The sequence below is a fragment of the Ceratotherium simum genome, chromosome 6 (genome assembly GCF_057802395.1).
Source record: "Ceratotherium simum simum isolate JZ-2026a chromosome 6, ASM5780239v1, whole genome shotgun sequence".
NCBI lineage: Eukaryota > Metazoa > Chordata > Mammalia > Perissodactyla > Rhinocerotidae > Ceratotherium > Ceratotherium simum.
The window spans coordinates 71,354,112-71,366,881 of record NC_141905.1 but is presented as its reverse complement, the minus strand read 5'-3'; the positions used below and the strand labels follow the sequence as shown (position 1 = coordinate 71,366,881).

The 12,770-nt window shown below is 41.2% G+C and overlaps 1 protein-coding gene across 1 annotated transcript in view; it reads right to left on the bottom strand.

Annotated features, from left to right (window-relative positions):
* ACSL5 (acyl-CoA synthetase long chain family member 5) overlaps window positions 1-12,770 on the bottom strand; it is a 41,767-nt gene that overhangs the window by 11,918 nt on the left and 17,079 nt on the right. The window contains exons 3-11 of the mRNA XM_004428084.3: window positions 10,730-10,838; window positions 6,305-6,369; window positions 6,096-6,197; window positions 4,375-4,474; window positions 3,229-3,407; window positions 2,416-2,448; window positions 2,276-2,327; window positions 1,403-1,476; window positions 727-804 (exon numbers count right to left, since the gene is read on the bottom strand). Coding sequence (XP_004428141.2) covers window positions 727-804; window positions 1,403-1,476; window positions 2,276-2,327; window positions 2,416-2,448; window positions 3,229-3,407; window positions 4,375-4,474; window positions 6,096-6,197; window positions 6,305-6,369; window positions 10,730-10,838 — 792 coding nt within the window. The remainder of the gene's footprint in view (window positions 1-726; window positions 805-1,402; window positions 1,477-2,275; window positions 2,328-2,415; window positions 2,449-3,228; window positions 3,408-4,374; window positions 4,475-6,095; window positions 6,198-6,304; window positions 6,370-10,729; window positions 10,839-12,770) is intronic.

Here is a 12,770-nt window from a genome sequence, read left to right as displayed (position 1 = left end):
TGTGCCCATCTTCCTCTACTTTATATGTGGGATGCCTGCCACAGTGTGGCTTGACCAGCGGTGTGTAGGTCTGTGCCCAAGATCTGGACCTGCGAACCCCGGGCCGCCAAAGTGGAATGCGCAAACTCAACCACTATGCCACTGGGCCAGCCCCTACTACCTGTGCTTTTGAAAGGCCAGCACTGCTTTCAGCTCTCAAATTGGCCTCAGAATAGCCTGAAAAGCTTGGAGGCCACGCACAGACGGGCAGCTCTCCGCCAGCGCACATGCGATCCTGACGGCTCCACCTAACACACTCTGGACATCTTACTTGGTCAAATGCTCCTTCTCTGCCCCTCTGTGGGGAACTTCCTTTTCTCTAACCCTAGACGTTTCCAAAAGTTCTAACCAAAATAAAATTAAAGAGAAGAAGCGATGTCTCATATACCAGCTCAGAATTAAGTGTAGATAGTCAGCTCCTGGCTATGACCTCAGTGGACTCACAGGCACCCTGCGTAAAGCAGGAGGAAGCACTAGCCCTGTTGGACACACAAACTCAACAGAGGAAGGCTGTACAGCAAGGCAGGGGTGATGCCAGGACTAGGACTCAGCTGTGCCAACTCCCTGCCTGTGCCCTTCCTGTTAGAGAAAGGGCTGCCAGTGTTGTATAGTTCCCTTTGGAATAAACTCGGGGCTAGCAATCAGGACTCCCTTTTCACACACCTCCTAGGAACAGAGAACACTCACCTGTACAATTCTCTCAAACATATGTGCCAAGGGGAGGTAGGATATGGTGATATCCTCTGGGGTGGGCTGAAAACTACCCTATAGATCAGGGAACAAAGAGGAGACAACATTGGATTAATCCAACTTTCTCTTCCAAAGGAGATTTAAACACTACTCCTATTAACTCTAGTTAATAATACTGTATTGCATATTTGAAATTTGCTAAGAAAGTAGATCTTAAAAGTTCTTGTCACAAGAAAGAAAAATTTGTAACTATATGTGGTGATGGACATTAGACTTATTGTGGGGATCATTTTGTAACATATACAAATATCAACTCATTATCTTGTGCATCTGAAACTAATGTAATGTTATATGTCAATTCTATCTCAATAAATTTTTTTTTAATTTTTAAAAAACTAGTCCTTCCCCAGGACTGCCACATACAGTTGTGCAGGTGGTGTACTGTATAACTATAAGAGGTACCCTTAACGGCACTGAGTGTAGAGATATTCAGTGATCCTAAAAGACCAAGACTTGAAAATGCACAGTCCTCCGGACAAAGATGCACCAGTATTTGTCCACACTTAGGCCTTAAACCTATTTATTTTTCTCTCTGCCTTCTCTAACTTCAAGATTAAAATCTTATGACAGATACACATTTTAATTAGGACCTCTTTTTCAATTGACCACTGACCTCCATAAATTTGAGAAAAGCAGCAGTGTTTGAAACAATATTTTGATGGGTTATCATGGCTCCTTTGGGGTCACCTGAAGGAAACAAGAGGAGGAGAGAAAGACCCTTTATATAGCTAATAGGTAGCCTTTGGCTTTGAAATAAGAAGCTACGTTCAATTGGTTCTTTTCTAGAGAGCCAAGAGCTTCTCCTGTCACTGTGTCTTTTTATGAATGGTGTATGACTCTGTTTATGAATGATTAATGCCCCCAGAGAAGCTACTGCTGACAGCATCGTTAGCCTTCTACTGCCACACAGGGCACAGCCATAATCTCAGATAGCAACACAGTCAGAAAAAAAAAAATCCAAGTGACCTCCATTGGACTGTTTTTATGTTTAAGACTTCAGATCTAACAATATTACCTAGCTATTATCTTATAAACTGGTCACAATGAAATGGATATAACTGTAGGTCACTGTGGGCCACATTAAAAGCTATTAAGAGTTCTAACAGATACATAGCTGCTAGGTGGGGGTGGAGGACGCACAGTGATCTGTGTAGGACTATCACTGGGTTACTTTGAATGAGTGAAATCATTCCAGTGGTGTCAAATTGAGAGAGTGGTTGGTTGGGAAAGAAAGTTGACTTTATGATGCCATCTTTAAGACCCCTGAAATCCATAGCATGTAAACACCTCCCAGTGTGTTCAATGAAGTTTATTTGCTTATGTTTATGTTTTTCTATATGGGTATCCATACTCAAAAGTCTGAGGTTGTAAGCCCCTATGGATAGGGCTCATTGTAGGATATATTTACCAGGCCACCAGTGGTCAGTGACTCAAGTCATGTTTTTGGCTGACCAGGGGCCTCTGGGATAGTTTCATGGGTACCGACCTGTGGTCCCACTGGTGAAGCAGATGATGCTCAGGTCTTCTGGTCTAGGAGGCTAGAGAGGGAAGCACAAGGGCTTAGTCTGCCAGGAGGTTTAAGAGTTGAGTATGGCAAGACTCAAATTTGGGCAGAAGAAAACTTACCACTGGTTTTCTGAAGTTCTCTTTGCCTAGATTCTACATGAAAAGAAAACCAAGAAAGAAAGACATTAGTTGAGATGGACAGATTTATGACAAATACAGCCCTTTCTTTCCCTTTTCCATGAGACTGCCTCTGTGGGAATATAACCAAAATCCCAACATGGATCAGGCCCAGAAGCCAACAGTCAGGCACAATGGAAGCCCTAGGGAAGAGCATAATGTTTCTCTAGAATACCAGCCTCAAGAGGACAGATTCCAAATGTTCAAACTTTCCATCATACTCTTAAGGTTCAGTGATCTGGGACCATGGCTGAATATTTTTGAATAATATGAATAGTTGACATTTCAAGGCTGACTACATACCAGTCACTGTCCTGAGCACTTTATATATATTCACTCATTTAACTCTTTCAACTCCTCTGCGAGGGAGGGACTATTTTATACTTGTTTTCCGGATGGGGAAAGGGAGATGTACAGTAACTTGCCCAAGGTCACCTAAGTAATAGATGCAGAGCTGGAATGTGAGCCCAGGCAGCCTGGCTCCAGGACTATCTCCTTAACTACCACTGACCTCTGAATTTATAAATTCTCTACGTAGAAGTCTGTGCATGCTGGCCACAGACCTTTCCGCCTCCCCTAGCACGGTCTCTGAGTTGTCTTGGAGAAATCATCCTCAGAGCTTCGCAGCATCCGTCTAATTTACTCCTCTCCTGCCACCCTTGGAGAAGAACAGCCTGTGCTCTTGTGTAGACACCCTGCAAGTGGCCCATGGTTCAGACCAGCCTTCGAGCTGTGGGTTGAGTTTCAGATCCATACCTCAGCATCAAACAGAGACAAGATCTCAATTCCACTTTTCTCCCCTCTTTGCTTCAGGTCATCATCAAAGGGATCCATGATGATGATCATTTTCAGGTCTGGGGTGAGGCACTTCTCCACATTCTCTATCAGGATTGATGCCTTTTGGAGTGTGTCACAGATCACCGTGGTGATATCGGCTGAAAGCAGAAATAGAGACAGAGGTCACTCTCCTGCTCTGTATTTCTTGCAAGGAGGAAGATATTTTTGAAAATTTTAAAGCTAGAGGTTCTCCAAAGAATATTATGTCTGCAAATCAGATTTATAATGTGTAAAACCTGAAACGTTCCATTGATAATAAATGAGCTTAATTAAAACAGAAGCACATACACATAGTTGCTTGCATGCTGCCAACACTCTTTACAGTTTCTAGAGGAGCCACAAAATTCCTTCTGCTTAAAAATACAGACAAGGTGTATGAATTGCTTAGGTGTGCTCCTAGCAATGTTTTTTATTTTGGGGAGGGAAGAAAAAAGGAGGGAGCAAATGGGATTTTAGCAGACAAGCATTTTATGATTCTAAATGTTAGTATTTGCTTTAATACTTGTTTACACAAATAGAAAACTTCTGATTGTGTCTATAGTTCAAATGGATCTACTCAATCTACTAGTTCTGTGACATAAAGTAACATCTTAGATGTGTGAAAGGGCTGTTACCTGCCCATTGAACTTGTACTTGTTTCTCTAACAATGGTAATTTTTTCTACAGACTCACCATGGACATTGGTACATGCTGGTTAACTGTACCGACTTGATACAAGAATAGGAAATTAAATCGATCATTTCACAGTGATTTAGTCAATTAAGTGATTTAGTCACTCACTCTATGGCCTTTTACCCAGTGTGGCCAAAGTAAATAGTCTTATCTCTAAACTATACTGTGATACTACGCCACCTTGAAGCATTACATTGAAACTTCTATCTGTGCATACCCCTGCCTCATGGGCTTTTTGTAACTTCTCTGTAAATTATATCCTAGGTACTATAGGACAAGAAAGATATGAGCATTTTTCTGGTCGCAGCATTCCAAGTTTGCTAACAAAAGCAGACATGGAGGAATTACTCAGCATTAAAAGAATCAAGTTATAACGTAGTAGCAAAATTTTACCCTTGTTGACAATGTATATGATGGCTTCTGCTCCCAAAGTATCATACAGGGGGACGGCTACCATGGAGTATGTGTAACAAGCCAACTCGGAGATGATCCACTGCATGGAGAGAAGTTCAAATGAGGACTAGGGAACACTTTGAAAGGAAAAGTATTAATTCAGTCATTCAGCCAACAAATGATTATTTGGCGTCCTTGAGTTAAAAAAAAATCACTGTGGGGCCACTGGGACTGCTATAAAGTACAGTTAAATGAAGGAGATAAGGTAGGCACAGAGACAGCTATAATACAAAGGCAGAACAGAATACAAAGGTAGAGCGTGATAAGTTCCATCATGTGAAAAGAGGTGTGAAAAGCACTGGGAGCTTTAAGGAGGCAGAGATCACTTTCAGGGGTGGGGTAAAGGCCATCGAGGACTGCACTGGGGAAAGTGATGGAAACTGGAGAGGGCTTTGAAGGGCTGGTAGGATTTGGTTATGGAAGTGGAAACAGAGAAGGCATTCAAGGAAGAGGCAGTGAATGAACAAAGATGGGATAGTATGACATCACTATGTATACATCAGGAAGCATGAAGAGTGACATGAAATGAATTGGAAAGGTGGGTCAGAATCTGCTAATGGTGGGCCTTAAATGTCAGTCTAGGTGTGATGTACTGAATTGTGTCCCCCCAAAAATTCATGTTGAAGCTTTAACCCCCACTGTGACTGTTTTTGGAGATAGGGCCTTTAAGGAAGTAATTAAGGTTAAACAAGGTCATAAGGGTGGGACCCTAATTCAAAATGACTGTTGACCATATAAGAAGAGGAAGAAACACCAAGGATGACAGAGAAAAGGTCACGTGAGGACACAGTGAGAAGGCAGCCATCTGCAAGCCAAGAAGAGAGGCCTAAGGAGAAACCAAAGATGCTGACACATTGATCTTGAACTTCCAGCCTCCAGAACTGTGAGAAAATATATTTCTGTTGTTTTAAGTCACTCAGTCTGTGGTATTTTGTTATGGGAGCCCTAGCAGAACAATATAGTAGGTTTGGTGTTAAGTTCCTAAACTAGAGTCAAGGATATCTCTTCTTATTGTGACTGGTGTAACAAAGATGGAGTACATAGCTTCACCTAAAAGTGCAGCCAGTGCCCTCTCAGATTTTCAGTTAGGCAACTGGCTCTAGTGAGCATATGTCATCCAACTATGCTGAAGCATTCAAAGATGTTTTCTGAGGATATTGGGTCTATTGACTTAACTTGAACTTGGAGATAAGCTTAATTCCAGTCATCTTAATGTCTAAAATCTACTTTCAACTCACTGTGGAAATACGGCTATGGCCAGTCTCAGTAGCAATGGATGCCTTGGTTTACTAGCTCAGGCACAATGTGCAAGTACCAATTCTAATAAGAATACATCCTTTTCCACAGCATCCTCAAGCTCTTATTTGCCAGTCCCTCAAAGCTTCCTGTTTTTCTCAAACAACAAACAGACTGACTTAAAATGACCCGTAATGGGCTGGGAAAGTCCAGACACCTAGCTTAGGGCACTAGACATTCAACCAGGAATTAAAGAGGCCCTAAGCCGTAACTCTTTCAAGTGAAACAATATTTACAGAATATGAGATCTTTGAATAGCATTGGTAGGTCATCAGCAAGTGTCAGAGTGCTGGCTTCGGGGCAGGGTTTAAAGTCTTTAGACTTAGCCCTGACTAATTTCCTTGAGTTAACTTGAACATAGTTACCTCTGGTCTATTCTGAGCAAAGATGCCAATAAATTGGTCTGGTGATGGCTTATGTCCTTTATGCAAGAGACAGGAGCCCAGGTACTCTGCTCGATCAGACACCTGCAAAAGAGAGAGAGAGAGAAGCAGTCAGGAATCCAAAGAGACCGAATTAGCTCAGGATGCCCCATCAGCAAAAAAATCTATCCAAAACCGTGGGCCTGACTTACCTGCTTGTAGGACAGCCATCTGTAGGGCTCGTTTGGTTTTCTATATCCCAAGCAAGGCCCATTGTCTAAAAATATAACATTAAAAGAAAGTTAGCTCCAGTTGCAAATCCTTTGAATCAGAGAAGGTAAAAGGGGATTAGGAAGAGACGAGACACAAAGGATAAATCCAGTAAGAATATGAGCTTCTCTTATGTACCAAGGAAATTCAAAGGCAGTAAGCACTCAGTTCTTAAAGGCAGAGAGTCTTGCAAACTACATTTGAAACATTTAGGAAATGCTACAAAACAGAGGTGGTTCAGCCTTGGAATATGTGACCTCCAGGGTAACAGGCATTCAGAGAAAGCCCTGAGTATAGACTAGCCCACATGACGTGAACAAGTAAAAGCCCACAAGTAAACACAAACAGCCTATATTGGATAACCTTGGGTTGAGTTTCCCTATAATAAATGTATGCTCATAAAAATATAGAAAAAAATCAAAATATTGTTACCAAACCAAAAGTAGGTTCACCTCCTGGGAGTTAAAATCAGATTCTCAACCAGCGGTAGTTATCACACAAAAGAGAACTTATTTGCAGCAAATATGAGGCCACACGGAATCATTTCCAAAGTCGTGGCTGTCCCCTAACACGGGAAAGCAGGGGCCTTTTATTTCGGATGGGGAATAAATATTCAAACGGGAGAGGTAGGCATTTGCTTGCAGTCTCAGTTGGAAAACATACTTCCACATACACTGCAGGTTATGGTAATAAGGCCTAAGCTCCTCCCAGAGAGGAGATCTTAGCATAAAAATGACGCAAAGGTCAAAGGCATAGCTCTTGTGGTGAGGCTTGGTCTGGTTCAGGGTGGTTGGTGATTGCATCACCCCTCTTAAAACAGTTAAGTGTTTCTGAACCGACCCTTGAGTTCCTCGGGGCAATTAGTTGGTGACAATATCAGTCATCAATAATCTCATCACATAAACACCATTATTAACACTAGTATTCTCTCTTGCAGTTCCTTTGCATAGTTTTATAGGGTTACCTTTATTCCTCATATATATTTTGGTATCCTGCTTCCTTCTCTGATTTGATATAAACATTCCCACTTTATTTCTTCTCTGTAGAGATTCCAATGGCCTTATTATGGCCAACTGATGAAGGGTCTACTCTGGATGGGTTTACCTCATTGTGGATATTCAGATTGTTCCCGAGTTTGACACCTTAAATAATGCTATGATAAATATTTTAAAATTTAAGATATTTTCTTAAAATAGAATCCCTAAAATGAAATAACTGGGTTGGGAAGAGAAGGTCAGAACAGTTTGGGTTTTTGACACTTAGCACCACATTAGTTAGTAGAGCAGCTGTTGACAACTCACTTCTCTCCCACCAGCCACATATCAAGTTATAGACACTAAATAGTATCTTTTTAACATGCCTTCTGATTTGATAGGTTTAAAAGTTATTACTTTAGTCTAAGTTTCTTTAACAGCTATTAAAGTGGGACTTTTTCCTTTGTTTAAGTTCTATTTGTTATCATGAATCATCTGTTAATGTATTTTGCCTGTTTATATGAGAGTGTCTTCTGAGACACTGAGGCTCATAAAGAACTACAAGAGCGCACACACACACACGCACTTGTGCTCACACCCATGAGCACACACATAGGTGCACACGTGTTTACACACATGTACACTTGCCTTCAATGTTTTTACAATTGTGTCTTACATTTGAAAATAGAAGAATTAAAATTCTGAACATCTAAACTACTCAGGCTTATTTAAAATTAAAATAAGTCTGGGAACAGCCACTTACTGGAGTAAATAGTAACCTCAACCATGGAAGCCACGGAAGTTGTGGTATGAGGCTAAGGAGCAACATCTAAGTCAGAATGAGACTGAATTATAAATAGAAAAGGAGAAGGGAAAGAAATTTTACGTAGAGTATCTAGTATCCAAATTGCTGAGAGGAAGTCAGGTCTTGCCAAAAGGAAGCATTTGAGAGAGGGTGACTGGGAATTTAGAGGTAAATAAGAGAACTTCCAGACTGACAGACAAAAAAGGAAAGAAAGCAAGAAAGAGATAGCCATTCTGATTAAAGAGATATAAAAAAATGAATGAGGAGACTGTCCACAGGAAACGTTAGTGCTTTTTCTTCCTGCTGACACAGTTGCATGAAAGGCCAAGAAGTAAAGTCTCAGGCTGTGACTTTCCCTGAAGCCAGGCAAGTCCTGCTCTGTTAGGTGTGCACAGCCACTGCTCCAGCCCAGAGAGTGTGCCCCTGGTGGTCTACCAATGAGATCGTTTGTTCTAACATTAATCACTAGTGATAGCTACCATTTATGGCATGCTTACTCCTCCATGATAGGCACATTCAGTCATTTGGTCCTCGAACTTTTGTTATCCCCATGGTACTAAGAATCATGAAGGACTGGGACAGCTTCTTCTAGCTCACTCAATAAGTGGCAGAGCTGATGAATGTGGAAAAACCATGCTGCATCTCATCACTTCCCTACTGATGAGAATCCTAGCAGAAGCCCACGGTCAAGGAATAAGTAAATAACTGGCCCAAAGGGGAACCAACTGAAGTCTCATTAAACTCTGTGCCCTAATCTGCTTCAGCCTGATTAGCCAAAGTTCTGATCAGGTGACAGCCTAGCCTTTGATTAACTACTCATCTCAGCTCTCCTTCTGTTCTAAGGTGTGGCCATCTACAAAGAATCCACCCATTAACAACTTCTCGGTAAAATTGCTGCCCTAAGCTAAGTAGAGTTGACACAACGGCGTGCAGAACCCTCGAGAAGCTTTGTTAAAGATTCAGATTCTTAGGTCTCACTATCTGGAATTCTGATTCAGTGCAACAAGGTGGAGCCAGGGGATATATATTTCAAACATTATCCACAGGTGATTCTCCACATAGACCACCAATTGGGTAAAAGTATCTGTTGGGGGTGATGTATTCAACCCCAGTTGGGAACAGAATTGTCATTTTTCTATGGAAATAGCCAGGCCAGATTCCTCATGCCTGCTTACATGAGGAGTCATTTTAACTTTATCTGTTTAGTTTTAATTTAGTACTAAAAAAAATTTCTAAATGAAGTATCCTATGTGCCATGTATCATATACTAAATGACTTGTTTCTAGTTACAAAAACGACACAATGATGAAAACTCAATGAAGAAAACTTTGGAAAATAGAAAACCCCAAAGGAAAGTCTGTTATATTAGCCATATACTATTTTAAGTTCCTGAAAAGTAAAGAAATTAATAGTTGGTTTGTTTTTTGCTTGTTATTTGTATGGAAGTCTAAATAAGTGCTGATTTGGAGCCAGAAATACCAAGTACAGTCCCCTTTGGAGGCTTCAGATAGAAATGTTCTTTACAATAAACCTTTCATTATCTGGAGGAGCAACTACTTTTACAAAACACTTAAGAGCTGACCTAAAATAGAACAAACTAGTCAGACAGACAGACTTAGATTTCAGTATCAGCTGCAAACATTTTCTAGTTCTGTCACCTTTGGAATGTTCCTGAACCTCTGAGTGTTTGTTTTCTCATTTTTAAAAATGGGGGTGATAATAACCAATCCCTAAGGTTTAGAGAAGATTAAGTAGATAGTATATGAACGATACCTGCTGCATAGTTAGCACTTGGCAGGAGCTGGCTATTAAATATTGTCATGGTCATAGTTAAAAGGAAAATAAGAAGGGAGGGATATGAAGTCATATAGGCAAACCTGCTGGACAGAATGTCACCAAAAGAAAAAAGATGGAGGGAGAACTATAAGCCAGTTGATTTTGAAAGGAAACTAACACACCTTGCATTGTGTTCAGAGATACAAGGTATAAGTACTGAGCCTTGATATGTTCCAAAGGAACCTACCAAATCCTGGGTGGTGGTATTTCTAAGACAGTCCAAAAGATAATTGCCTTCCATGATAATAACAGTCACGGCATGGGCCCGTATTATGGTATTGGGGTCAAAGACAGGGTAAGAAGTCAGGAGGCCTGAATGCTAATTCGGCTCAGATGCTGCATCTGTAAATGCAGGAAATTGCATTTATGAAAAGCATGTTCCTAAACAAATATAATGTACTAAGGAGTTAATCAAATACTTCCCTACACATTATCGTCGACTCTTTTAACAACTTGGCAGGGAAGTTCTCCTTGTGTTAAGTGAAGAACAGACTCAGAGAGGCAAAATAGTTTGCACATGGTCACATAGGTGGTAATGGAAGAACTGGGTTTCAAACTCAAGTCTGTCCTACACTGTTTCCAGCTCCCATCCTGATACCGTGCTAATGTCTCCTCCACATTGTATGTTGGGGTTCTACTCAGACAACCACATTTAATCAGCTGGGGCTTCAGAAGTGAGATAAGGAAGAAGAGGTATGGAACAGGACCCCACCTTGGTCTTCTTACAGGCAAGGTTAGACTGCCAGGCTTACCAGAAACAGCAAGTCCTCTTTGGAAAATTTCATACGCCGTCTTGGCATCTGAGAAGTAGTAACAAATTAGGTCGTTGCTCTCCTGGCGAGGACTCTTCCGTGCTCCTTCCTAGGACACACGACCAAGTTTAGGCCAAGACTGAGTCTCTCCCCACTCTTTGCAAACTCTTATGGATTAAACTGATGAGAACATAAATACTGACCACTGAGGTCACAGGGATAACCCCTTCGCTATTCAATCAATCAATTTTTTAAAGCTCAAAATTGCAACATCTTCACATAATAGAACCCAGAGACTGTCACAGTTATGTTTTTGGTAATCTCCCCACCCCTCTAGGCACACACACACACACACACGCACACACATACACACACAGAAGACATAACATTATAGGTTTACATCCTTTTAAAAAAAAATCGTATCAAGTTTAGACATCTACCAAATGCATACTATGTTCCAGGCACTGTGAAATATCGCAGATGCAGTAAGTGAAGACAAAATCGCTGCCCATAGTGTAAGTGAGCATAAGGGAGGCCATCTTGTTACACTAAATGGCCCCAGCCCCTCCTCTGTGTGACTATTTGCTGCTTTGCATGAACTCCAAAAAATTCACATGCTCTCCTGATTTATGGCCTCCACTTATGTATGTATTCCCCAATAGCTTGATAAATTAAAAACTTCGTTCTATGAGTTTCTCTCTAGGAACAGGCTGACCACAGGTGGGAAACACATCTACAAGATATCCGCCACAGCTGACAGAAGTATAGAATAATGTAATGCCTGGAGCCTGTCATGCCTGGAGACCAACATCCCTGGACCCCCTCCTTACTGCTCATTTTCCCTATATAACTGCCTCAAGATTCTGTAATCTTGGAAGATGGTTTTTTGAGACATTAGTCACCTGTCTTCCAATTTGCCGACTAATTTAATTAAACTTCGTTTCTTGATGTCTAACTTGTGATTAATCAGCTCAGATCACGAGCAGAGCGAGCCCATTGCTCGGTATCAAGAGCACCTCATAAAAAAGAGTTTTTGGAGTGGGGTTGGGGTGAGAACGGAAAAACACACAAATATAATACAGTGATGGACATGCTGTAATAAAAATATATGTTTTGGGAGATGAATGAAGCAACCAATTCTGTATTAAGCAAGTATGAAGCAACCAATTTCTTCCTAGAATGGCTACAGAGAAGAAATAATATTTCAACAGAGACTTTGAAGATAAGTAAGCATTTACCAAAAAGAGGTGGTTTTGTAGAGGGGAGGGAAAAAAGAACAATTCAGAGTGAAGGAACAGCCTGAATAAAGGCACAGGGGCAAGAAAATACATTGCAGAGTCTGATGTGCAGCTAGAGAACAGGATATCTGAGAAAGGGGGAACAGCTAGGGATGTGTGTAGAAACGTCAGCTACAACACAGGATCGGGCCCTGATATGGATCCTGGAGCTGTAACAGGAGTTACAGGCATGGTCCAACCCTCAGGAAAGTTAGTCTAGAGAAGAATGGGCATCAATTAAATAAGCATTCAGAAATATAAATTACCACCAAGAAAAGGGCTATAAAAAGTACAGGGTAACAGTGAGGCTATAAAAAGAGATCTGACTTAGTCTAGTCATCTGATTTAGATTTAGTCACCAGGGAAGATTTCCATGAGATGTCACATTAAGTCGAGATGTCAAAAATAAACTTCCTTGTAGTAAAGGAAGATAGGGTCTTGCTGTCTACTTACACAGATGGGCTGAAGAGGAAGGAAGAGTGAAAGACGATTTGATTCAACGTTAGGTAACCGGATAAGAAGAGACGCAGGAGGGGAAACAGGAAAGTGTGTGTGTGTGTGAGTGTGTGTGTAAGGGAGAAAATATGCAATAAAGAGACTTGCTGAGCTGGAGGTACTTGAGTGCCACTGAGGTGGACTGGAACTCAGGGTAGGGGCCAGAACTAGAAAGTCAGATTTGGGTGTCATAGCCTCTTAGGTATATTTTCAAGTCATGGGAGAGGAGGGTTTTTCTCAGCTGTGACGATTTAGAGCAGGAATTGGCA